Source organism: Zalophus californianus, chromosome 3 (genome assembly GCF_009762305.2).
Source record: "Zalophus californianus isolate mZalCal1 chromosome 3, mZalCal1.pri.v2, whole genome shotgun sequence".
NCBI lineage: Eukaryota > Metazoa > Chordata > Mammalia > Carnivora > Otariidae > Zalophus > Zalophus californianus.
Genome location: NC_045597.1, coordinates 30,465,860 through 30,493,754, shown reverse-complemented (window position 1 = coordinate 30,493,754; position 27,895 = coordinate 30,465,860). Strand labels below are relative to the sequence as shown.

At 34.6% G+C, this 27,895-nt stretch overlaps 1 protein-coding gene and 1 long non-coding RNA gene across 13 annotated transcripts in view; one reads left to right on the top strand and one right to left on the bottom strand.

Annotated features, from left to right (window-relative positions):
* MYCBP2 (MYC binding protein 2) overlaps positions 1 to 27,895 on the bottom strand; it is a 269,922-nt gene that overhangs the window by 53,264 nt on the left and 188,763 nt on the right. For 6 of the 12 annotated variants that reach the window (XM_027591552.2, XM_027591553.2, XM_027591556.2 and 3 more), the window contains 7 exons: positions 24,665 to 24,787; positions 21,801 to 21,980; positions 12,547 to 12,648; positions 6,852 to 8,495; positions 5,592 to 5,761; positions 4,564 to 4,808; positions 2,415 to 2,582 (listed from right to left, as the gene is read on the bottom strand). In XM_027591552.2, coding sequence (XP_027447353.1) covers positions 2,415 to 2,582; positions 4,564 to 4,808; positions 5,592 to 5,761; positions 6,852 to 8,495; positions 12,547 to 12,648; positions 21,801 to 21,980; positions 24,665 to 24,787 — 2,632 coding nt within the window. The remainder of the gene's footprint in view (positions 1 to 2,414; positions 2,583 to 4,563; positions 4,809 to 5,591; positions 5,762 to 6,851; positions 8,496 to 12,546; positions 12,649 to 21,800; positions 21,981 to 24,664; positions 24,788 to 27,895) is intronic. The other 6 variants (XM_027591560.2, XM_027591561.2, XM_027591562.2 and 3 more) reach the window with 4 other exon arrangements.
* LOC113921029 lies at positions 20,027 to 21,531 on the top strand. Its single transcript, XR_003519480.1, has 3 exons — positions 20,027 to 20,270; positions 20,404 to 20,482; positions 21,125 to 21,531. It is a non-coding gene; the product is annotated as an uncharacterized LOC113921029 (long non-coding RNA).

The window sequence follows — 27,895 nt, the reverse complement described above, 5'->3', positions numbered from 1 at the left end:
ATGCCAAAAACAAGGATAACTACTATGAAGGGATAAAATATGACTCTAAAAATGAAAAAAAAAAAATGTTTTTTTTTTTTAAAAAAAGGGATTTATAAGATGTTGGTTGAAAAAGGGAAAAAGAAAAATAAAAAAAAGTCAACAAAAATTAACTTTGATGAAATAATGAATCATGGTAAAAAAAAAAAAAAAAAAAAAAGAAGCCATGAATCTATGTGCAGTATTCCCCTAGCGCTGGAGTTCTCCTATTCTCCTTGATCGATCAACTTGGTCTTGGCTTGCTGGCTGTTTGTGTTGATCTTCTGGGGGAGGGGCCTGTTGCTGTGGTTTCCAAATGTCTTTGCCGGAGGCGGAATTGCCCCGCCCTTGTCGGTCCGGGCTAAGGAAGCTGCTCCAGTTTGCTCTCAGGAGCTTTTGTTCCCTGCAAGCTCTCGGCACAGCTCTGGAGGACCAGGGCGAAAATGGCGGCCTCCCAGTCTCCGCCCGGAGGAGCCGAGAACTCAGGGCCCCACTCCTCAGTGCGCCCCCAGAGAAAAGCAGTCACTCCCGTGTCCCCGGTCTCCGGCCGCTCTCCATGCTCACCCGGCCCGCGATCGAGCGTTGCTATCTCTGGCACCCGACCCCGCTCGGAGTCTCCAAACCCAGCAGATCCCTGCAGTGCGCTCCCGCACCGCTCCTCCCCGGGAAGGAAGGGGAGTCTCCCCGGATCTGCTGCTTGTTGGGTCCTTGCTGGGGGAGCCGTGCCCCGACTGGGCCGCAGATCACAGTTTATGGCAACCCCGAGCTGAGAGCCCGCGACTCTGCTCCGTATCTGCAGCCGGCTTCCCCGCCCCGACACCTGGGAGCTCTGCCGCACTCAGGCACCCCCGGTCTCTCTGTGACCCCAAGGGTCCTGAGACCACACTGTCCCGGGAGGATTCCACCCCCCGCTTAGCCACTGCAGCGACGTCCCTCCGCCGAGCCAACTTTTAAAAGGTCCGATTTTGTGCTCCGCGGCTCTAGCACTTGCCAGAAGCGGCCGGCGGAGGCCCCTCCCCCGCCGTTTATCCTCCCGAATATCGCCTCGGATTCACTTCTCCGCACGTCCTACCTTCCAGTAAGTGGTCGCTTCTCTGTTCAGAGAGTTGTTGCTACTCTCCTGTTCGATCTCCTGTTGAGTTCGTAGGTGTTCAGAATGGTTTGATCCCTATTCAGCTGAATTCCTGAGACCAGACAAAATCTAGGTCTCCTACTCCTCCGCCATCTTGCTCCGCCCCCCCTTCTTTTCACTGTTTTTACCTAGAAGTTTATACCACTTAATTTTGATCCTAAAGGGTAATAACAACCCAATGAATCACATTTATCAGACTAGTCTCAAAATGGCTTCTGACTCTTCCAGAAAATCTATCTCCTTTAGAGATACTTTATTACCTTTAAAGATATAAAAGGCTACACTGTACTCTTTGGAGAAAATTTTAAAAGCAGCTCAAAAAAACTCTGAGGAATAATCCACACAGTTGGGGGGAAATGTTGCAAGTATTTTCAGTGGAAAAATACTCACTTGGATATATGAGTTCTACTGTGTGTATTAAAATCTGTTATATTAGTTATAATAATAACCACATAGTATTAACACAGTGGCATATCTGAAGAAGCACATTCTTTCTTCCTTCCCAATGATAATGTGTCTGCAATTACTCATGCCTGATATCTTGATGCTATCCTAAACTTATCCTTTTCGTTATCTAGTTAGCCAACAAGCCACACTGATTTTTACTAGAAAATATTTCTATTATCCATCTTTTTTTTAATAATCATTCCCAACATAATCCAACTCCACACAGTTAGTGGAAATCTTTGACTAAATTTATAAGCTTCTCAATCGACACTAGTGAGACTATCTTTGAAATTTTATCATGCAGTTCCTCCTCCAAAAAGTCACAGTGGTACCCTAATTCCCTCTGCTTTATATTTATATGCTTCTATTCAGTTTTCAAGAAGGTCTTTACACTGATGTTACTACCATACCTAAGCAAGTGGGAGAAGACTGCATGCGGTAATCCAGTAAGTTCAAGATTTATTTTTGGTGCTACTTCTCTCACGGAACTTTCCCTAAGCACTGCCTCAAACTAATCTTTCTCTAGTCTGATTTACTACAGCACTCGATACAATATCATACAATGGAATCCTTCATTATTACTTCCATCAGTTGATCTCTTCTCTCCAACTAGTCTGCCTCTGCTATCAAGGACTTTGTCTTATTCATGTATGTATGTATGCTTTTTCTTACAGCTCTAATAGTTAGCAGAGCTGACTCAATGTCCTTCTTGAGATGGAAGGACATACAAAAGAACTTCTAAAGCATTCTTTTTTAGTTCAAAGTCTTTCTCCCACCAAACACTGGCTATCCAATAGAGAGGGGAGAAGTGAAATACCTTGGTGGCATAGACTTCATATTGCTCTCTGGCTCTTCAAAAACATTAGGACTTGCATCAGGTGTTACGGATATGTACGGGGCCGGTACAGATGTTGAACGTAGATATCTCATTTCATCCTGGAAGAGGTTGTCATCTTGATAGCCCACAAAATTTTCATGATGATGCCTGCATTAAATCAAATCCAGTGACTTCAAGTATGATGGCACCATAGATACTTTTCATTTTTAATTTCTTTCATAAAAGTAAAAGCAGCACATTTAACTGTAAGAGTGAAGTATTAAAATAATCATAGATGTAAGTAGGAGGAAATAGAAGTCTGACAATTTCACACATAAATATTCCAGGTACCACAAACATTTCAAATCCAAAACTGAACTCATTTTCTTTTCTTCTGAGAACCTTTCCATCCTCTAGTGTTTTGGTGAATGATCCCACCAACTATCCAGGTGCCTGGGCCAAAGTATCTTGGAGTTGTGGTAGGCCAGTCCTCAACTGTGACCAGCTGTGAACACTCAGCCCTATGAATACTAAGTGTCCTCTCTTCTGACTCCCTATCATCATTGCCTTGGTTCAGGCTCATGTTTCTTGCATGGACTATTGAAATACAGTCACCATTTTTGGTAGGAACATATGTAAGAATCAAATTTGAGAGAGATTAGACCCATGAAATGTTCCATGGGGTGGGGTGGGTGTGGGTGTCCATTCCCCAGGGGGCTAAAAATATAAAATCCATGATTATGGTACAGTGGCATATTTTTAAACATGTTTTACAATTTGATTCTTTCCTTTTCAAACTGGAACAGAGAGTTGTTAACCTAAGTCTCCTAAGTCGTCTGACTGAAGCTAAAGATTTGTTACATTTGGCATACCTAATGATCTCCACCTTGGTTTCAAATGCATTTATATGACATTCTCATTTTGTTTCCTGTTTATTTTATTAAAATAGTAAGTACAAAATTAAAAAAAAAACTATATAATTCTGCTATAGAGAGGACAGCATCGCTAAAATGGAACTGTTGTTGGCAAGCCATTCCTGCAGGCAATTTCCAGAAATCTTCATTTGACAGCTGTTGAAAAAAGTCTGAATCTGGTATATGAAAGTGTGTTTACAATGCCAGTGTATAATGTACGGAAGTATAGGCTGTACAACTCAAGTCCAGTAAAGGACAACGGTATACTATGAACAGGCTTCCCCCACCTCTAGTTAGAACCTTTATGGAATTTCCATGTTTGAAGCAGAGTGATCTAACTGCAAATCGGTTCATTTATTTCCCTGTTTAATATTCCTTAACCGTTCTCCCTGTGGGATAAAATCCAAACTTAGCATGGGCTACAGAGCCCCACATTACCTGGTCTTAGGTAGCTACTACTGGGGCATTTCTTATGTTTCTCCCAGTGGCCAATGCTTTAACCAGCCTCTGATTCCTTAAATGTGTAATGCTATTTCATGTCTGTCTTCACACATGTGCTTTACTGTGGGGAATTGCTTTCCTCCATCACCTACTTGACTGATTTCTATTTATCCTTCAAGATTGCTTTCCTTCCTTGGAAAGATTCAGGTACTCTCCATCCTTCATGCCCTAACAGCATCCTATGCATACTTCTATTAGAGAACTCTTCATAAAACATCTTAAATGTTTCCTTTACAGGTCTGTCTTCCCACCAGAGTGTGAGCACATGGAAGTCAGGATTTTATTACATTCATCTTGGTGTCTTCAAGGTCTAGAACAAAGTTGGTACCCAGCTAACTAACATTTAAATGCTAACAGAATGAATACTTCAAAAAAACAAAATGGAAGATTTCGATAGCAAATTGTTTCTTTCCCCTTCAGCACTTCCAACTATTAACAGACTGAAGTCAGCTTTCCAAAAAGTAAAAGATAGCTAGAGTCTTAGTTTCTATGACATATTTTGTATTAATAATACAAATTAATATAGTATTTACATGTTTTTAAAAAATCTTGACTCCCATAAAGTGTGTACCCTACCAGTCATATATTGGTCAAGGAACTCACAAAATAAATCCCTGGAGGTCTCTTTATTGTACACAAAAGGTAATGTAGTGTGGGTATTCAGAGCATGATATTAATCAACAATAGCTACTAATCCCAAGTGATTAAAAAAAACAACCACCAAGTTATATTACCTAGCTAATGTCTGCAGGTAGAGACAAGGCATTTTAACGGGAAGATCCTCAGAAATGCCCTCTTTCACGCTGGGAAGATGAGACTGAAATGGCTTTGTCGGATGGTAACACAGAATGCTTGGCTCCGCTGCACTGCTCAGGGACAGCAAGAAGAGTGCATTCGCCTTAATCACCTGGTGAGCTTCCATAGTGGGCAAGGCACGAGGAGTCTTGACTTGCATTGGTTTCCTCCTGGACTGTTTGACCTGGCAAAGAAAACTTTGCAGTGATCTTTTCCTACTTAGATTCAAATTTTAAATTTCTTAGCCTAAGTATTGTGAGTTTCTAATAAAAATTATTAAACACTTATAGAACTATTTTAAAATAATAATAGTGATTACCAAAAATAACATTCACTTTATGCTTTTCCTGAGCTGTCTGAAATTATTTTATTTTGAACACAAACTATTTCTTTTCTTTCCTTGGGAAAATCTAAATGTAATTATTTTTTTTAAAGGGTAAGCAGTGTGTGTGTGTGTGTGTGTGTGTGTGTGTGTGTGTGTGTGTGTGTGTGTGTGTGTGTGTGTGTGGTGTGCATTGTATGTTTGGCAAAATTTTTAGTTAGGTGTGCCTCTAGTTCCCATAGACCTACAACATAATTAAGGATTAAGACAAAGAGAGTAGATAAAGAGTAGAAAAGGAAAAGGAGAATGGAAAAGAGGGAGAGTTGAGAGAGATAAAGGTGAAGATGGAAAGCTATGTACATGTGTAGAGTAGTACACCATGAATAATAATTACACAGTAAACATTTGTCAGTAAGGCATATGTGCCACAGGTTAGTTGTCTTGTATTATCCCAAGATATAATTTATTTTTGTAATTAAAAATAACTAACAGTACAAATATTAAATTTGAATATTATTCTGATTATAAAAGCTGATCTTTAATATCAATTCTGTGGAGTTATCTGATATTGTATGAGGATAAAAAGGGATTTTTATAAGATTTATTCTTATCATGAACAGTATAGCCAGAACAGAATAAAAATACCTTCTCCCTTGCAGCAGCCTGTTTTTCACGGAGATATTTTTCTCTACAGCGATCACATACCAGATACCAAGTGCTTCCTCCTAGGCCACCATCACCACAGTTACCAGCCCATCCTCCACAAAAATGTCCAATGCTATTGTAACCTTGTCCACCGGCATACCGGCCACAACCTTGAAACAAGAGCAAAAATACACTTTAAGTGTCCTTAACAATCTGATCCTTGATGCTTACACATGAATGATGACTTACCTTTGCAAAGTAAGCAAAATACTGAAGAAAGTATCTGACTTTTTTTTTTTTTCAGGCTATTAACTGCATCAGAAAAATAGCCCACTTGGCCAAAAAATAACCAATTAAATGATGCCTAAAATATTGGAGATACTCTCTATACAGGTAGAAAAAAATAAATTTAAGATGGGGGTACATTTAGGTTTACTGACATATGCCAGTAAGATTGGACAAAATATTCTGTAAGAATGATGTATTTCAAGGAATCATGTATTTCATAAAACATTTCATGTATGGTATGTAGAAAGAAAAAAATTTTAACCAAAGTCATAATAGGTGAATTTGGGAATACTTATCAATTGTTATAGAATTCCTTATATTTATCTAAAATACAGTCTTCTGGGCGCCTGGGTGGCTCATTGGTTAAGCGACTGCCTTTGGCTCAGGTCATGATCCTGGAGTCCTAGGATCGAGTCCCATATTGGGCTCCCTGCTCAGCAGGGAGTCTGCTTATCCCTCTGACCCTTTCCCCTATCATACTCGCTCTCTCATTCTCTCTCAAATAAATAAAATCTTTAAAAAAATACAGTCTTCTGATTAAATAGTTGAGATCAGTTCCATAGGAAAATGACCAAGGAAATCAGTGTAGTCTAATTTAATTTGCAACTTTTAACAGGAAAACACTAAAATCGAAGAAGACCTAATACTGGGATCTTTCCTATGTGTATGGACAGGTCATTATTTCTGTTGTGTTACACACTTTAACAGCACCCTTTGGGTAACACATAAAACATTTAAAAAATAAAGTGTTTCAGAATGTGATACATTAAGATACCATTGTACTGAATTGCCTTACCACCATACTATCAGAATTTCTTTACCTATTTTCCACAAAACTGATATTGATGCACTTTAAACAGTTTCCCTTTACTTTAACATAATTCATAGAGCAGCTCAAGTCAGAAGTGACTTAGTTCCTTTTTTTTTTTTTTTTTAACACAAAGTGCTTATAGATTCAGTAATATCATTTACCTGGGTGAGCCTGTCGCATGTGATAGGTCACTGGGTATGGATGGGATTCTCCACACAGCTCACAGATGGTGTCTTTCTCTGGTCCACCCACGGCCAGCTGGGCCATCTCACCAAACAAATTACCCCTGGGTCGAACTTCTGTCTTTTCCTTTTTCTTTTTGTCTTTTTTGGCCTTCTTATTCTCTTTTTCACACTCTTTCTTTTTAAGGACTGCACAAGAACCGGGACTTGGAAAAATCATATTCTGGGAAGCTGCTTTGATAGTAGCCAAAGAGATGTCTTCCCAAAAAGCCACTAAATGTTGTAAAGTTAAGGGAAGAGGAGATTTGGACTTCATTGGGTGGTGCATAGACATTTCGAAAGTGGCTTCGGTTTTCCCATCCTCACATTTTTCATGCAGAGGCGGTTCTTTAAGCATAGACAACACCTTATTTTTGTTGATACTACCCATTTTAGATATATCTGGTCCATGAGGTGCAATATTAAACATATTCAGTGCAGATGATATCTCCAATGAATGTCTATTTTTTAATTTGGTTTCTTTTTCTTCTGTAGGCTGTTGGCTGTTTAAACTATTTCTTATAGGAGCATGTTCTTTGGAAAGTTCAGGATTAAATTTTAAGAAAGAAGAACAGGCCATTGCATCATGTACTATGCCTTCATGCCACAGGAAAGAGGCAAAGACTGCTCTGGCACACTCAGCCACGGAAGGAGACATGGCTTGCTTGGCGGGCTCCAAAGGTTTGGATCCATCTCCTTTAAAGAGAAAGCTAGATTTTTCCTTTTTGGGCCTGCTGTGCCTATTAGCACATTTTCTACTTATTTTGGGGGATGCTCTCATTTCCTGTTCATCTTTCAGTGGTGCTTTTCCTATGCTGAAATGAACTTTATTGGAACTTTCATCGACACTCTTAAATTCACTGCTTTCGTCACAGGTGCTATCTGTTAGACTATTTGTTTTTAAAGTACTTGAAGTGCAGACCTCGACCACTTCACTGTGAAGGTTTTCTTGTACCACATGGGGAGAAGGAGCTCTATTTTCGGATCCAGGGGAATCTTTAGAATCCTTTGGTACCGGTTTTGGTTTTGGTGATGTTGATCGTCCCCTTAATGGTTCTGTGAGGGGCATTTTCTTCTTGCGTAGGGTATCTGGGTCAAGTGTGTAAGAGTCTGATTTGGAACGTTCCCGAGGAGGATCAAGTTTAGTTTTAACAGGAGCAGTGCTTTTTTGAGGTAGATTTTTATCATGTGGTGAGGAGGAGCGTGGAGAACTAGCACCAGATGGGCTAGACCTATTGGTTGGGAGAGTCTTTGGCTTAGGAGATGATGACCGAGAACCTGGTCCTGGGGATTCAGCTCTAAAGCTAGAAGACATCCTCCCATCAGATTTTAGCGTCTGCAAGGTATTATGGTTGGGGGACAAGGACCTACTATGAGAGTCTGACCTCAACTTTGCAGCATCAGATTTCAACATAAGGGATTCACTAGCTGATAAGCCTTCTGTACCCCTTGGCTTCTTCTGATCAGCAGTAGTCCGGCTCATACGTCCATCAGGTTTAAGAGATCTGCTGTGTTTAGAGGACAGTTCTGATTTTCCTGAAGTAGAAACTGGTCTAGAAGATGTTGAGATAGTTCCTCGGTCACCTGTATGGTCCATTTCATAGTGAAAATTGTTAATAAAACTATAACCTACTAACAATATAGCCACTAAATATTGAATAAAAACATAGCTAAAAAATTTATATTGTCATAGATAAAAATACTTGAAGAATAAGGGAAAAAAGGGTACTATTTCTTGTAAAATTTCTATTGCATCATTATACAACCATTTCCACCAAAAACTATTTTCATGGATGTACAACAGACTGAACAAATAATACCTATGCATCAGTATGAATTATCCATGATATCTGAATCTCAGCGCCAGTATAATTATTCATTAGAACTTAAATTCAGGGACAGACTAGAAAGAAAAACCATAACTATTACTTTTCTTGAATAAGAAATTAAAAACTGTGTGTTTTAAAATATAAAGTAGTTGAGCTAAATTTCCAGTAGAGTCATACCTCACATCCTTATTAGGATAATGGTACAGATCTTACTGAACTAGGAAACTGAATTTATATATAAATACATTTATTATTTTCAAGTACAGAAATACACACAATTAGGCTGATAAAGAGCTGCTTATTAGGAAACACAAATAATGATTGGATTAGAATTTATAATTAATATATGAATGCCTGAAAGTTATTATTTAATTACATGTAATTCAGGCAGTCTTACTGTTTATAAAGATTGTATTCTAAAAGTTTATTTAGTTCATTAAGTTTAGTTGGTTAGAACTTAGAGCTGTGTCTTCTTGGAAAAAAAAATGGTGGGATCCTCAGAATTAGGAGTACATGTCTGAATCATGGGGCCCTGAAAGAAGTAGTCAGGAAAATAACGGAAAAAAAGGATAAAAAAATGTCTCTCTTTCCCAGGCAGAGCACTAGGTATTTCCACAGGGACACCATTTGTTTTTGGCATCCTGGCCCTCATGCAGTGCCTCTCCTTCCTCAGGCTTTCCTTTGAGGCATTAGAGCCAGGTTGTCTCTGTCACCAGTAAGTGGTCAACCTAGAACATTACCTTTCTTCCCTAAAATAAAAATGTCTACCTTTAATGCACATAATATTAGTTGTCAGGAGAAAAGCAATACGATTAAAGTGATTCAAGTGGTATTAAAGACTGAAAACCCATAAACCTTGCTAGAAGTATTTATATGTTTTGAAAAAGGGTATGTGGTAAAGTGTGATGGCTCTCTTAACTGGTTATACTGCAGGTATCTCTTTTTTTGCAAAAGGGATGCAAACAAATTTGGGTAATGTAGGGAAATGTTTTTTGGCTGGCTTGTGTGTGTGTGCATGGGCATATGCAAGTGCACACAGGTGTTTGTAGTCTACACTCTAGTTGTCTATAGGTCAAGACAGTATTGCCATAGAATCTGCCCTCCTAATGGAAGGTCCATAAGGACTGGTATTTCTGTCTGCTACTCTTCACTGATACAATGTCAAGAATGGGTCCTGGAATATAGTACATGCTCAATAAATACTTTTTTCTTCTGCTATTCCCAAATTTCAGATTCCCTGAAAATCCACTTTTTATAATTATGACTGACAAGGCCACAAGGAAAACTAACTGTAGCCACTATGATGTAAGGGTCAGATGCTTCAGAGTCTTGTAATTCTGTGGTAAAATAATGAAGTATGGCAAATGGTGTCTCTAGAGCACATTAATGAATGGAACAGTTATTTTAACTGCAACGTAACAGTGTTCAGAATAATTACTCATTCTTTGAATGAGCAAAATATACTAAATACAATGCTCTTCAGTTTCTACAGTTCTTTATCATTCTATCACGAACTTCATTTATCATATGTAGTATGTGTTCTTTGCATAAAAATAGTGTAAGAGACCAGGCTAATTTGAGGGAAAAGTGGTGAAAAAAATCACAATATATAAAAAAATTTCTAGATACTGATGTTGCCTTGGTAGAGCACAGATAAAAAGATGTAAAATCCTGACAAATAAGTGCTCTCAAACTGTACAAAAGTAGTTTAGCAAACTGCTGCTCGTCTTATTGATCTAATAGTAGATCCACAGAGCAAATTTTATAAATAAACTGTATTTGGTAGAATTAAATACCAGTCTAGTCCTTTCCACTAATTTTCAATGTGTGATGTTTGGAGTACTAGTTTTTGTTACTAATTTGACAGCTGGAAGTGCTTTCACCATCACATTTATTTCAGAAGCTGAACGATACGTAACAGTAAAACTAGACAAATAAGTAAACAGTAAATCAGTTTGCCAGTCCTTTCTTTAAGAGATCAATTTGTGAATCGAAACAGGTTTGCTTTCTAAATCCATGGTGTGCAATTCCTCATAAAGGGAAATCTCTGTGGTTGGCTGAATAATGGAATCTTACAAATATCAGGAACACTACTTGTTATAAGTTAGCAAAAAATGTTTGCTATATAGAGAGGGTTGGAGGGCACAGGCACCTGTACACTTAATTTCTTTGCCTCTAGTATGGTGAATATTTTCTCAGGATCTGTAAGTGGTCATAGCTAAATATCTTTTGGGAGTCCAAGTATATAAATAATGCAGAGTTATTTCTACCTGAACTGTTAACTGCAAAATTATAAACAAATCCTTTTGAAAAATTTACTTTTCCAAAATGTATTTCATATATTTTTTAAAAAGAGTGTCATGTTTGTTAAGTATCGTAGACCCATGTGCTGCTAATTGATGTTTATTTTCTTCATTTGGGTTTAAAAAGTTTTGGAGCATGTAGCAAGTATTAGGAAAAACTGTCATGTTGTAGCTGCTTGAAATATCAATAAATATAAGAAATATCAATAAATATAAAATATTTAGAGCATATATAATACTTTCACATTCATCACTTAATTTAGCTTAATTTTTTATATTTATTGTATGTAAGTTTAAGTCATAGTAGGCAAAAATTGTCTAACCTCAATGGAATTCTGAAGAAAAAATAATACAGGGCAGGATGGAAATTTAGTAATTTCAAACAAATTAGTAAACATGTTAAATGTTACATATTCATTCACTAATGACCTGTATAATTTTTTTGTGCCAAAATCATAAATCATCAGGTTATGTAATACTACACTATAACTAACATACCATAATACTATCTTGTGCTATGCCATGCTATGTATCAGGTTACACAACACTATATACTGTAGACATCAGGTTCTACAATACTATTTATTATCCTATAGGAATATATGGTATCACTGTCAACTGTGAAAAGGAGAAATGTAAAAACGTTTTATTGATTTCTCAGAAAAAGGAAAACTACTTGAAAAACTTCTGCAATACGTTACCCACTGGTGCAAAAATAACTTGATAAAATTGTCTTAAAATACAGGATTTCAAGTTTAATTAAATATTACTTTAAGACAAAAAAATGAGTAGGCATCTATAGTCTTGTAAAAGACCAAAAGCATATTTTTAAACTACCTGAAATTTTACCAGTTGTCATAGTAGTTTGAGTATTTCTAAATTTAAAATATTAAAACTAAGTAATTAAGAAAATGCTATAAGGAAGACTCAATGCCAGATGGGACATGTAGGTTTAGACCTATGTATCTACATATGTATATCTATCCTGATACCTAAGTTAAACTGAAAAATTTCAACTTAATTATCAAAGTGTTTTTCATAAGAAACTGAAACAGGAAAATGATTTAACATTCCGTAGCAGAAAAATAAGTTTAAGACTAACCCTGTCACATGACATACTATGTTCTTACAGATCACAATATGCTTTATGCCTTACACATATATACCACCTTGTTCTGATAATATTGACTTTACAACCCCCAAATCAGGCACTTCTTTCTATATACCTATTTTGTTTAAGACCTTATATAGGTCTGAAATTAAGTAAAAACAATATTTAACCTATAAATATAACAACCATGCATATCAATAGGTTAATTAATAATATAATATTGAATAGATACAACACAAATTACCCCAAAATATCAAATTTTAAATAAAATGATAAACTTTAATCCAAAAAAATGGAATGGGATGGAAATGACTGAGGTGAAATAATAAAACTTTACTGAAACCTCCTATGTTCACTACGAATGGCCCATCCATGAATGCACGCATACCCACCCTTGAGTTTGTGAGACAGAGATGAGAGAGCAGAGGCAGGCCCAGCTACACCATAAGTTTTGTAAATGCGCTCGCGAGAAGCAAGGTTGTGAGATGGAGATTCTATAGTGGAAAACATTGGCAAAGAAGCAGCACAGATTCAATGGAAAAAAAAATTCAGCAGAGAACACAAGCAGAAACAAAGCATTTCAAATGGTATGCACAATCACCTCAGTAAAAAGTTTATATTTTGCTAAATTTTCCAACAGGTTTATATTTCTCTAAAATTAAAACGGAAAACAAAGGTCAAATTGATTTAAATGGATAAAGATAGCTCCAAATGCATTAAAAGTTAAGTAAGGCTCATTGCTCTCATAAACCAAATATGAACATTCCTTTTTAGACTAATGTTTCTTTAACTCAGTTTTCTTTTCTTTGGTGCTCATTTACTTATAAATACAAGTTTATAAGTAAATTTTTTTCTTTTGTAAATAGTGGGAGATACAGAAATATTACTTACAGTTTAGCATAGCTACTGTCACCTAGTTTTCTATATGGACACATGACTATATGATTTTTCCAGTATGTATGGAAACACAGTTGACTACTTTTCTAAGTCTACCTTTGGTGGGAAACGTTAGTGCTACTGTTCTGTAGAGCCTATTACTGAGATACCAAATTTTGTTTATAAAAAGTTTTGTAACACAAACAAAGCAAAGCAAATTTATAAGTCACTGAAAAATGTTAGACACATTAATGATTTACCATGCAGAAAATGAAGTACTTAAAATTATCATTTTTCCAAATAATTAATAGAACTTCTAAATTGTAGTCTTTTAAAAGTAGTATCTTAAAAAAACCCTCTATCTAAATCTGAAAAAAAAATCCATTTTATTTAAAATTTTAACTCATAGCAATGAAAATAAATGTAATCAGTTGAGCTAAAATAAATTCAGGTAGTAAGGAGATAACTTTCTTGTTACTGAAATAAAAAATTGGATACAACATACACTTTTCTCAATGCAGAAAAAGTAATAGTTGACTGATTTATTAGTGTGGCCAAGATTAAATATGAACTACTCATAAGCCAAGAAGTCCTTCCATGCAAGGTACTATGTATTACGTGTCAGGCACTGTTCTAGAAACTGAAGATAAAATGATGAACAGAAATAAAGTCCATATTCTTATGGAGTTTATCTTCAGGTAAAAGGAGAGGCAACAAACAAATATATATTAGATCAAGTGGTGATGAACTTGGGAGCCACAAGCATGCAGATGCTAAGTGACATTCCATGCCTGGAGAGGGCCAATTAGGGAGTGAGGTCCAGAAGAGACAAAGCCCTGGGACATTCCTAGGAAGACAGAACAGGAGGAGGATGCAGAAAAGAGAAATGAACAGTCAATGAGGTAGGAAATATCCAGCAGAAGGTATTTCAGGGAAAAAAAGAGGGATCAACTCTGTCATACACCACTGACAGATCAAGTACAATGAGATCTTAGCACTGACAAACAAAAGTGACTAATTTCTGTGAATAAGAATGACTGCAAGGACTCCTTGCAGTGGTTCAAGAGAGAAAGGTAGGAGTGCGTGGAGAGATGGGGCATACACGCCCTCAAATCATCATCTAAGTTAAAAAAAAATCTTAAATTTTTAATGTTTTTGAGCAACGTTGTTTTTGAAATCTATAAGACCTCAAAGGTACCAAGCACTGCAAAAGGAATTCTTCTGCTATTTAAATCTCATATAATACAAAGTCTGCAACTGTCACTGAAAATATCTGTTAGGAGGGTACCAGCTTTCGAATGGAACAGTTAATTCAAGGGGAATTCAAACTGCAAATGTAAGGATACAGTCGTGGCTTGCTTGCTAAAGTCTGTGAAGACAGGGTTTTTAACAGGAGGACACAGGAGAAGGAATCAGAATACTATCTTAATTGGAAGCACCCGTAAGCATAAATGTGAAAAACAAGGCAATTTGCAGGGTAAGATGTTAGAGGTTTAAGGACAAACTCCTGGAAAAGGTTTTGAAGCCAGAACAGCTTTGAAGTCTTTTCAATATGTTACAAAGCCTAGAGAGATTGAATTCCTAGGTATGATTCACAGTGAATAAGAAACATTTTTTGAAAGTCTTAAATGCCTAAAGAAATTAAGCTGTGACTACACACACCACTTGTTTTATGCATTTAATTTTTACAAAATTTGCTCATATTTGAACATAATTTGATATAGTTAACTTTTTAAAAGATGTGTATTTTTCAATTTAAAAAGAGAAACAATCCTTAAGACATACACTGATATCTATGCACAAAAGAAAGTCAGTCAACTTTCAGGCAATTTGTTGGAAACGAAATAATCATGTTCTTTTTAAAATCTCACTTTATAGGAAAAACAACCAATTATTAAATTTGCCTCTGTGGAATTCTGATTATTTTGGGTGCAATATATAGTTCACTAAAGAGAGTATTAAAACAATATAAAAAACGGGATTTTTCTCCAATATTTATTTGAAGTCAATGTTGTGTGTTTGGTATAAAATATCCCTTTATTAACAATACGGTTCTTTATGTGTCATTTATTCTTTGTTTTCTTTGTTTTGGATCCCGACTATTAAGTTCCCTGGGGAACTTAGTTCATTTTCTGATCACAGCAACTCTGAGTTCACTGTAAACTGTACTTAAAAAAATTACTCCTTAGGTACTGATAATAAAAAAGCAGTATAACTTTAATTTTTAATAAGGAAAACATTCTTGTTTCAGTTTAACAAGGACAAATTGTGGTTTTGCTGTAAATATTAGAACCTTGACCTTGTCACTGGGAACATACACTGGAAGAATCAAAGAATATGTCACCATCTGGTGGCAGCACACAAAACTGCAGTTCTGGGATTTAAAAAGTGGCATATACTCCTTTTCATTGTTAAATCAACAATTAAGCAATGATCAGAAATGTTAAACGGAATATTAGAAAGGACACTATGTTGGAAATACATTATATCTGAGAGGTCAGGTGTCTAATCACATCGCCTATGTACTAGCCTGATACTCAGACAGGGGAAGTAATATTGATGGACTTTTTCCCACAGAACATGCTATAGGAGACTACAAATAACTGGCAGAAATAGTCTTCAGCATCTATTTTTGCTTCTCGTCTAGTTCTCAATCTTAAGGAGATTTGGATTGGATTTTATAGTCTCAGTAAAATTACTACATGTAACCCTAACATAGATATTTGAAAGAATTTGAGGAAGTTTTATAAATAAACCTGACAATGCTTAAATTTCACTGTATTCTGTCCATGCTTATACATACCTACATTGGTGCGTATATATATTTTTAAATTATAAGAAAGAAATCTAATTCTATATATCCTTCATAAGCAATGATCATAAAATTTCATTGAGCTTATGGTAGAACAACAGGGACAGTGTTCCTGACTTTCTTCACCTGATTTAAATCCCAGTACTGTACATTTGTATTCTGCTCTGAATAGAACTTCAGATATTTTTGACAGTATAGACACCTTCCATAGGCAGTAAATGGTTAAGTCTAACTTGATATTCTGGAAATTATTTTAAAATTATCTATTTTTAAAAATAGAAAAAAACTAGTTTATTGGTTCTTGAGATAATATATAAATTAAACATTCAACCTGGTCAAAAGATGTGAGTAACTGAACAATATGCAGATAAAACAATTAGTATAATTAAGTATAATAATTATTTCCACTTCTATTAATAGTTTGGAGGATTTAAAATAAGGTGATAGTAATAATTACAAACTCTTAGCTAGTAGCTATCTGGACAGACAGCTTTAGATGCAGTATCACTGCATGATCGGTAAAATCAAGAATCTTGGTAAATTTATCAGGAAAAAAGCTGAATTATGTGAATACTAAAGGAGCTTAAGAAATGGAATAGGAAATAAAATTTATTCACATAAAGGTTAGTATACTAAATGAATTATAAAATAATGAAAGCTAGAACAAAATTTCCAACTGAAAGATAAAACAGAAACAGGCTTTTCATTAGTATATAACATTAACCTACATGATAAAAAAGTTGGAAGGAAGATGGATGAAAATCTGTAAGGTGGATATAACCCCCAAAACACAATGGGTCTCTAAATAACTTCTAGACATAACTGCACCTGCATAAAACATACTCATAGCATATTACTGAATACATAGTAAATTCCAAGTAACTATGGTTAAGGGATATAACATTAGGGAAAAGTGTATCATTTCAGAGTTTTTGACGGCTGAGATAGGAAAATTCTGAGCAAAATCTGATGTGTGTGTATCCTGGGCCTTAGAAAGAATAACTTCAAAAAACTCCATGAAAAGGTTAAGTATTACTCCTTCAGCGATAATGTGAGGCACAAGAGAGCTGGGGATGCTCTAAAAAATAAAAATCTGGCTCTCCACAAACTTCTTATTAGTTGCAAAGCAAAAAATGGTAACTATCGATCAGAGATATCAGACACTTTGGTCAGGTTCAGGATAACCATGTATTGTCTTAAGAAGGATACAACTTATGTAGCACAAAGACAGCTAAAACTGAAACCAACACAAAAAGGCTTTTAGAGAAGATAATAATGTTTGAAGGAAGAAGAGAGCAGGCACATAAATCCAAGTTTCCATCTGTGCCACACCTTCAAGGTAGGCAGGTAAACAAATGGACAAATTTTGTGGTATGATTACAATCCAGGATAGAAAGGACCTCTCAGTCTTGGAAACAAAGCTGGCTTTTATACACTAACATTCATAATATCTGAAAATAGTGTTACTATATGAAGAATCAATCTCAAGACAAATAATAAAATTATGCTGTAAAATGTACACCGAGGAGTAGCTAGGAAACCTCAATTGTCCCTTTCCAAATTCTTTCTTGCCACTCCTTCCACACTGAGAATAAAACTGCTCTCTCTCTGGCTGTGATTTCTTCCAACCTTCCTTGGTGCATAAGAGATGTTAACTGCTTGCATCAGAAGGCAATAATAATACCCTCAGATAACATTTACTGGGCACCCCAGTTTATGGATGGGGTAAACAGGGCTCAGATGTGTCAAGTAACCTAACTAAATAAAGCTAGTAAGTGGCTGGAGAGGAAATTTAAGTCTTTCCATCACTTCACCTCTATAAGCTAAATAAACACAATGCTTTATATTAGTATCCTCAAATGTAAATAAATATGCATGCAGGTACTCAAGAGGACTTTTTTAGTTACATTTAGCAAATTTTGGTCTCATTTAAGAATGTGACATACAGGTGTAATAGAAAAACTCTTGTTGCAAGGTAACCTTGAGGTTTCCTATCTGGGCTTGAAAGTCCTGTCAAAATAACAGATAACATAACAAATAATAACAAAATAATATATGTTACATGTTACATGGTTAAAATGCCTGGGAGAATAGTAAATTGTCTTCATTATCATTTTTTCTACAAGAAAAATAAAAACAAACTATTTAGCATCCTGTACAGTAGATATAAAATGCCCATATTAAACACAGTCATTTGGAATAGTTTCTCAGTTGGAGGATCATGCTTAAGTATAAACTCAGAATTAACATAACAGTACATTAGACACCATATCATCATATTATAGCGGTTTTAATTAGTATTGAAATATTCTTCCTCTTCTTTGAAGCTGTACACTGAGTAAATACTGGAATATCTAGCATAAAATAACAAGAAATACATGACCTTAAATTCATGGTTTACACTGAAGAAAGGGATCATCTTAGGCATTTACAGTCAATAAATATTCCTTCAATGCCTATGATGTGTAAGAACTGGTCAGGGGCTATAGGACAGAAAATGATGTTTTCAAAAACGAATGTGTAGACAGTGAAAATAAGCAGTGTGATATTCTTACAGAAAGCAGGCAGAGATAGCATTCTCCACCTCAGTTCACTAGAACCTCATTGCAAAACTGCTTACCAACTCTAAAAATTACAAAAATTATTTGAAATAAAAAAGTAAATTATAGAACAGTAAAGAAAAAGCCTATATGCACACTTCTCTCTCTCTCATGCCTATCCACGCATAAGACAAGGGAAATTTGTAATTTTATTTCTGTAATTATTCTATTTCACTACAATAACAGTTGAAATAATTTGTGTATATATATAATTTTGTTAATTTCAAAAATTATCAAATTAATTTAATGTACCAGAATAAATATCAATTCCAAATATTAGTGAAAAATTATGCCTCAGGAACAAAACAACCTAAAGAATTATTGATAATAGCACTCACAGAAATTCTAGGTAAAGTTAACATGTGGGGCAGTTTACGTGTGTCTACGTAGAGCTTGTTTACTTAACTGGGAACTTGAGTTATGACATTTAGGAAATCTTTTTTTCCTTTCCAACTCTTCTGCATTCTTTTAAAATTAAACTATAAAGGAAAAAATAACGAATCTAAACAAAACTAATATTCTAGATGATAAAACAAATGTAGTCAGAAATTTTAAAAACACATATTGGGGCACCTGGGTGGCACAGTCGGTTAAAGTGTCTGACTCTTGGTTTCGGCTCAGGTTATGATCTTAGGGTTGTGAGACTGAGCTCTGCATCAGGCTCTGCACTCAGCATGGAGTCTGTCTGAGGTTCTCTCTCCATCAGCACCTCCCCCCACGCACTCCCACTTGCTCTCTCACAAATAAATGAATAAATCTTAAAAAAAAACAAAACCCACACATATTAAAGGCCAGTTTTGGTAGCATTACTTATCAGTACAAAAAGGTGAATATTTATTTATTTATTAAAAAAGAAAAGCTTTTTTTTTTTTAAGATTTTATTTATTTATTTGACAGAGAGAGAAACAGTGAGGGAGGGAACACAGCAGGGGGAGTGGGAGAGGGAGAAGCAGGCTTCGCAGCAAGTAGGGAGCCTGATGCGGGCCTCGATCCCAGGACCCTGGGATCATGACCTGAGTCGAAGGCAGACGCTTAACAACTAAGCCACCCAGGCGCCCCCCAAAAAAGGTGAATATTTAAAACATGGTCTTTGTAGTCAGTAGGACTGGCCTCACATTCTGGCTCTACCATTTTACTGTAGGTGTTTCTAGGGAAAATCATTTATCGTTAAGTTTCTGTTTCTTTATTTGTAAGATGGGGACATTATCTTAAATGATTAAATGAGGATGTATTAAAGTGCTTAAATACAGCGTTTAGTACATAACGGTGACTACCAGTATAAGCAAAAATTAGTAAATATAGTCTTCTATACATGTTTTAGAATCACAAAAGTATGAGAAATGATTCTCATTTTACTAATTAGTAATGGGAAATTCAATACATAGTCATCTTCTAAAGCAAGGTGAACTGCTGGTGTGATGATAGCAGTGACGTTCAGGAAAGAATACCCTACTCAGGTAGTCTTAACAATAAGGACTCTGCCATATTTAATTTTCTTAATATGATGTGATTAAGGCCATTCTAATTTATTTCCAAAACATTAAAACTATTTTTAGATTCCGTACTGTTCTTAGTCATGCTAAAAATTTAAGAATTCTGGTTTGTGGAATTTGGAAGTCAGACTTCAATGATATTCTGATGAGACTAAGAGGTTTAGAAGAAAGATTTAAGTAATTCCCATTGTTGGAGTACAGGCAAGCAATGATTCAGAAAACTGGTAACTGAGATATGTCTAGGCCATGATTTCAAATTTGCTCCAAGATGGTGAAGGAAGAAGTGGTACTGATAACACCCAGACACAAGATGCATAAAATTATTTTGATACAATGTCAGTTGGAAACCTACTATCCTTTGGGAGAGACAAATCTGATTTTATTAGGGTCTTTATATTTTGAAATATTTTATTAAATAATTTGGTAAAGCAAAAACAATAATTACACTTTTTTTTTTTTTTTTTTTAGAAGACTTGCAATGACCCTTTGGGTGAACAAAAATATCCTTACTTCTTCTCTTGTCTGCTGTGGCTATGACATTATCAGGGTAATTTCTTGTTTATAATTTTATATCTAATATGGATTTTCTACCTAAACTGATCATGATATTTTTCATTTTTGTTTTTTCCCTTGTCTTTACTTTTCAACCTTCTTGTAATCTGGGCACATATAAACATAAAAAAAGATGTTGCTCCATAAAATGAGTAAGCTAAGTTGTCACTTCTCTTTCCTTCTATAATGCTTACCAAGGAAGGAAAAAACTATTTCACACACATGACACTTATATTTCCTTGAAATTCTTCTTTTAAGAGACAATCAAGTGAATATTATACATATATAAAGAAAATGACTGGCTAGAAATTGATATTACTTATATTTCTAAATTACTTAATTTCATTAAACTTGCTTAATGTATATAGTGCAATCCTAGAAAAGCTTATACTCCTATATACTCTAACATAGATAATATCATAACAAGTAACATTTGCATGAGCTGGGACTTTCATAAACTACCTCATTCAGTGAGTGTGTCAATATATTGTATGGCTGATATATGAACTGAAGGCCAAGAAGAACATATTGTTGTCATACTGCAAGAAGCTTTGAGATGTCTATGTGGAAGCCTCAGGAGGTTATTAAGAAAAAAGAACACTCTGTTAAGTGTAATTTGTTTGGGTCTATTTTCCAGATCAATGTGAGTTACTATCCTGGATGAATGGCAAGAACAATCCTAGAAGGCAGAGCTAAAATCAAATGATCACTTTAACATATTAGAAACAAAAAGAAGAAGAAGAACAAAAATAAAAAGCAAGAGAGGAAACAACAATTTGAGAAAATCTGGAAACCTAAAGTTGCTATACATTTCACAGATACCAAATTCACTTAAAAGAAACAAACTTGCCCAGTACCACCTCTCCTCCACCCACTTGTAGAGTGAAATAGGTTTATTCTCTTGGGGCATCTCTCAGTAATAAAGATCCAGTGTAAAACAATGAAAGTTATCTCTATAACTGATGCTTAGCATAGTCATGCATATTGTAAAAGAAAAACTTAAATAAAATAGGTTTTTCTTAACATGCTTTATTGTATGTATTTGCTTATGCTGGAATTAGAATAGAGAGCATAACAGTCATACTTCAAAAACTATACTTAATAAAAAAGGTGTGGTTAAAAAACTTATGTCTTAGCTGCAGAATGTCTTAGCTCAAAACAGCTTAAATTAAGCTTCAAAAATGTGGGAAGGGATAACATCCTCATTAAATAAAACCAGTCAAGTGAGTTGATAAATAATTAGTAACTGATAAACAACTCAGAACAAAGCTTCAGAAATGGCTTGATGAGGCAGGTAAGGCTGACAAACTTACTCTGAAGCTGAGGCTGCTGGAAGGAAAGGGGCTGTCCGAACACAAATGGGCTGTGGACTAGGGAAGAGGGAGGTTTTGCAGCTTGATCAAAGATGGAAGGAGCTGGGAGATTGGGCCGTGACTGAATGGAATTCAATATGGCACTCAGTTGGTCACCTGCAGTGGGCAAAACAGTCAAAACTACAACTTGTTATTAATTAACATCCAAAATGGCAAAGAATATGGTGTTTATGACATTCAGATAAAGTTAAACACTAAATAAAACTATGCCAATTCAGAAATGAGTGGAAGCTGGTGTTTGTTATCCTCAAGTTAGGGACCAAATGTTGCAAGTTGTTTTAATAATCTTATATAACAGCCCACCTACAAAAACAAATTCATGTAAATTCTTATACAACATTGAGCAGCAGCATGGGAGAATTCAGAGTCCATGAAGAATCTATGATAGATAAGTTGACTCAATATCATACAAGTGTAAATGAAGATCTAAGTAAACGATGTCTTCTACGTAATACCTAACAAATGACTAAATAACCCTGCCTCATATGCAGTACACTTCATGCAGAAAATAAGCAAATATGAAAAGGTTTTTAAGAAAATGTAGAATTGAAGGGAGGCAAAGCATATGTTATTAACTTAGTAATATATTTACATTTAGTTAATAAATTAATATTTTCTTTTTTTTAAGTGGTTCCTGCCAAGAAATTATACTTCTTAAAGCATGAACTCCTTTGCTTGGATGAATAATATAAAAATCTGTAAGACCTATAAGATAAAAAGGAGTATGAGCTATCTGATTTGAATAGTATCTCAAATATGAATTCAGGCATTTTTCCTTAAAATTAAATACAAAGGACTTTTATAGATAAATATTTTTAAAAATATGAAACAATATAATTAGATGGATGATCCTTAGCTCCTCCTTTATAAGATTATGCATATTAAATAGTTTATATGATGCTGAAAAAGAGCAGAAGAAAAAACATATCTAGACTAGCTGATGCAGAAACTGGAAAACAGTACCTTTCCAGTCCCTAAATATAAGTAAAGTTTTTTAAGTGAAAACTTTAAATGAAGCAGCAAGAAGGAAAAGACTTATATGGAAAGAACCGTGTACATAGCTACATGCCTACTGTTCAAAAACTTACGCTGTAGTTACAGAAAGGATTTTAGAGATTATGAAGAATTATTTAGAATTAAGAATACAGAATTTTTGCAAAAAACAATTTCTTGAACTTGGGACAGTATAAAAAGTTAAAGAAAATGGGAATTACTGTTAAAGGTTAAGTTCATAAACAAAGGTTAGATATATTTAATTAGATTTAAATTTCTTAATATTCCTTTGCACCATGTAAATATTTAAAAAGCCTACTAACAAGTACATGCCACTTCTGAACAGTATTAGCAGAATCACACTTTTAGAAAGTAATACTTTAATATTTCTACTTAATAACAAATGTTCTCAGCAATGTTTGGCTCTGAAAAGTTGGTTTATATTCCTATGATGTTTTAATAAATTATATTTTAAAGACTGATTTAAAGTGATAGCCACCAGTACAATTTAGACATTTTAGAGATTGACAGCATACAATTTGAATTAAACATGGCTTTAAAACGGATTATTAACAAAGCATAGTAGTGATAAGTAAATGCTGAGATTTTAATTTAGGAATCAATAATGGGAGAGAGAAAGGGACATGAAGAAAACACCACAAAGCATTTACCCTACTTAAGTATGAAGATCTAGCTCAACTTAGTTGAAATCTAACCTACCAAAAATAAACAAGCAGGTATCTCCAAGCCTGTAGGATAGACCAACATAACAAGAGTAGGAAAGGCCAAAAAGAAATCTTGTAGCTAGGCTTCCTTCATATGAATACTTTGTGGAAAGCAATAAAGGTATCGCACAAAGTGTGGTTTTGTTTTAAATTGAGTATTTCCTCTATACTGATGTCATTTTGCATCTTGTTGACTATTTCATTATTTCACTTGCTCTGCAAGTCAGGTCTAATGACACTGTCTTTGTTCCTTGAAATCAAATCCTATGAATTAGTGTAGATAACATTTTAAAGTAAAATTATTCCCCCATAGGCTATCTTGTCCCTTCTACCCGTCATCCAACTGTATGCTACTTGCTGATGATATGCTGATTTAGGAAAGGAGTCAGGATCAGGTACATAGAAAGGAACAGGAATGTGTCTGAATTTAGATACAAATACAATTTTAGATGAAATTCAGGTATAAATTATTCTGAAATAATTATTGTTTGGATTGTCCATGATATTGGTCTCTTCTAATATTGCAGCCCAACACAGCTACACACATTTTATATTCTTTGGCTTAGGGCTTTTGTTTTTCTTTTCACAACTTTCTGATTTCATTATACATACCAAACCCAAAGATATCATTCGTTTCATGTAATTTTAAATTAACTAAGATAACTTGGTTAGACATTCAAAACCGCACATATGTAATAAGGCTGATGTGTAATATTACTTAAAACGTTTTGATTTTACATGATCATTTTGGAAGGTTCTTTTTTTGCTCATTAACACTACTCTTAATAATAAGTAGATGATAAAAACAATAGTTCTTTTACTAGATATAGTGTCACAGAATCTTTATGATGTGAATTCCAAGTGAATATCTTTAAGAGCAAATAATCAAGAACTCCTATAAAACGTTAAGCTGAAACTGTTAAAAATGGTAATGTAAAAACAATACTTTTGCAAACATTTTGATTGTTAGTTTTCCAGGAAACTTAATAAAGTTTTGTGGGTGAACAGTAACAAAAATGGGTAAAAGAGAAGGTAATAAAAAATATTAAAGTTGGGTAGGTAAAAGACTCACTTTCGAAAACCTACCTTTATTATTTCCAAGTCCATAATCAAATCCTTGGGCGCTACAACTTGCCCCTTTATTAAAAGCTTGCACTGAGAAAGGGCTTGGAGGAGGAGTCTGAGAATTTTGATCCAGAAGAACTTGTTCTATAATAAAAGGCACAGCTATAACATTAGTTTCTTATGTGCTATTCCCTATTCACAGAATAAAGAGAGAGTGGCCAAGAAAGATTTTATAATGGTTAGATTTTAAAATAACCTCACATTTAGATTTAATAATAAGTCTAACAATTAGAGTCATTGACACTTGACAACGTAAATGGCAAATCTTTGTTTTCATTTATCAAATACACAGTGAAACTTAGAAACTGGATATGCTCTTATGGAGCCAATTTACTTTTACTGTGGCTGGATACATCACTGAATGTATACTAACATTTTTGGACCAGGAACTCAAATTTGTAACAAATTTATACAAGAGTATTTTATAAAATAAAAATGTGTATCCTATAAACCAGAAATTAAAATATTTTATATATTAGTACTCAAATAGTAAAGTCTTAAAAATGTCTAACTATATGGTACTTTTTTCTATTTGAGTACTAATATATAAAATAATTTAAATTCTGAATATAAAAATTGTGGAAAATTTAACTTTTAACTTATTTTTACTTATTATAGAAGGCCATTTTCCCCAAAACGAAAGGATGATAAACCAAGTCATGTAATCAGAGCTATTTGCACATGCTCAAGTCAATAAATATATCAGAATTCCTATTTCATGAAAAAAAGGCAAATATTTTATTTGTTTTACAACATAATTAATAAGCAAAGTTATTCTCTATTATCAATCAAGTGGCCATAAGATTCTGTATAATACTAAAAAACTAATGCCATAATTCAGTAGCTATATTAATGCCAGCTTTAAAAAAAGGCAAAATAAAAGGTAAAAAAGGAGAAAAAAAGTATTCCATCAAAGTAACATAATGAATAATGAAAATTTTGAGTATATTTTTTAAAAGCTACGATCTCTTTAAAGAGAAAATGGAACTAGAAGAAGGTGGTGGAGTATTCTTCCTCCCTGTGAATCAGAATCCTGCTGTACCACTGGTACTGTATGTCTACCCCTTCACTTACATTTCTAGACTCTTTTCAAGAAATCAACCCCAGCACTTCCCTTAGGCAATACTCTTGAGTATGAGAGATCTCAGCAGTGGAATATCTCTTCTGGAAAATAACCCATGAACACTAATCTGAATGGGAAAGACGGCATCACTCTTAAAACCTCAGCATGGTCTCAGACTCAGGATGGTCTCAGCACCAAGTATGAACTCTGTTTTTAACCAAGCAGTAACTTTGCCTAGTAGCTTTACTTACAGATATAAAGAATTTTAACAAGAGGAAAATTTTGTTTTACTTATACTACACCTCATATAAATTGCTATAGTGCCAAATCCTCTTACTTCCATATTAGATACAGTTACTAATACCAATGAGCAGACTATTCGGATACAATTATCAACTAATCTTAGTGATTTTAAGGCACCAACTTATCACTTTTTTCCTGATCACCCCAGGTCTTAATGTTAATTTAAGAATCACATTATGATCAAATATATATGTATTAAAAGAGCAAAGGACCATTAAGTGATGGCAGAGAGAAATTTCAACTTCTGCTTTTAGGGCAGAATATCTTTCTTAGCAGAAACAATATCCTAATTTAATTTAAGAAGCATTTTATCTAAGAAGAACCTTCTACCTTCTAAGAAGAACCTTCTACCTTCTAAGTATATAGAAATAAAATTCCCCATTTAAAAGTCAGTCTTTTTAGTACAGACGGCATTTTACATTTTAATAACAGCTAACCTTACCATCTGCTGGCTTTATGTTATTATTTGTTCATGTAGCTTTCATATAGAACTTACAAAGTATTTTCATTTTGTAAATGAGAAAACTCAAACACAGAGATGTTAGGTAATTCGGCCAAGGTCACACTACTGAAAAGCTGCAGAGCTGGTATTTGTATTCAAGCAGTCCAGCTCTGGAGTCCACTCTTACACATTAGGCTATATTGCCAGTTAAAATAATTATAAGCTAGGAAGGTCCTTTGCTAGTTACCTAAACTATTCTCATATTATTTAACTATGTCTTCTATAAAGCTGATCTCACTTTAGGTATTTTCATTTATATCTAAATATTCCTATATAGTGGAAATGTTTAAGAGTTTCTGAACTTGTAGTATGTACATAAGTATATTATAAATGGGAAGGTTATTTTGTAAAATGTCTGATTTACATCAAGTGAACCCTTTTTCATTCTCACAACAAATGAAGGATGGTTATGCCATTTCAGAACATTATTTTATAACCACATCATCTCTGACTATAAAAAGTGTCTGTAAAGACAAGGAAGGTAGTAGGTTCTCAAATTCTATTCACTGACTACTGACACAGGGTGGTATGGTGCAATGAGCACAGCATCTCAAATACAAATGAAGATTCTGGCTCAGGTCTTACATCTCCCATATATCCAGCTATATAACCATAGGGAAGTCATTTTAAATTCTGTGACCTTTAGTTTCCTTAGCTGTAAAATGAAGATTATATAAATTATCACACAGGCTTGTTGTGAGGAAAAAAAAAAAGGAGAATTGTTTAATGTATAATATTAATATATCTAGATGTACTCTGTCATTCATGAGGTTTCCAATTTAAAAAAATCTATACTTATGGCCATATTACCTCTTGGACAATAAATACTGTGAATTTATTCTCTTTTGGATAAATACGCGTGTTCTTTTATTTATCTGACCTTTTCCTGTAAGTTTTGGGATTTGGAATAAAATCTATGCTTGACTTACCCATTTATTCTGATGTCCTAATATTTTTGTGACTCAACTTGTATTTACAAAACTTAGTATGCAATTAATATGTACCAAAACTGTTTCAGAATGAGGAATACAAAGATTAAAAACCCTGTGCCTGTCCACATGGGACTCACAATCTAGTTTTAAAGATATAAAAATTAACTTCAGTATAATATCAGTTTTGTCTAGTGGTGAATATAGTTCTTTGGGAACACAGATTTCTTAGGAGCAGTTAAAGCTTCACCCAAGCGATGACATGGTCTGAACTTGGAAGAACCATGTTTTTGCCCACAGGAGAATGAAGAGAGGGGGACAATAAGGAAAGTCTTTTATTAAATGAGATCGTCACTGAAAAAGATAAAGTTGAAAGCTGAAACTGTAACAACAAA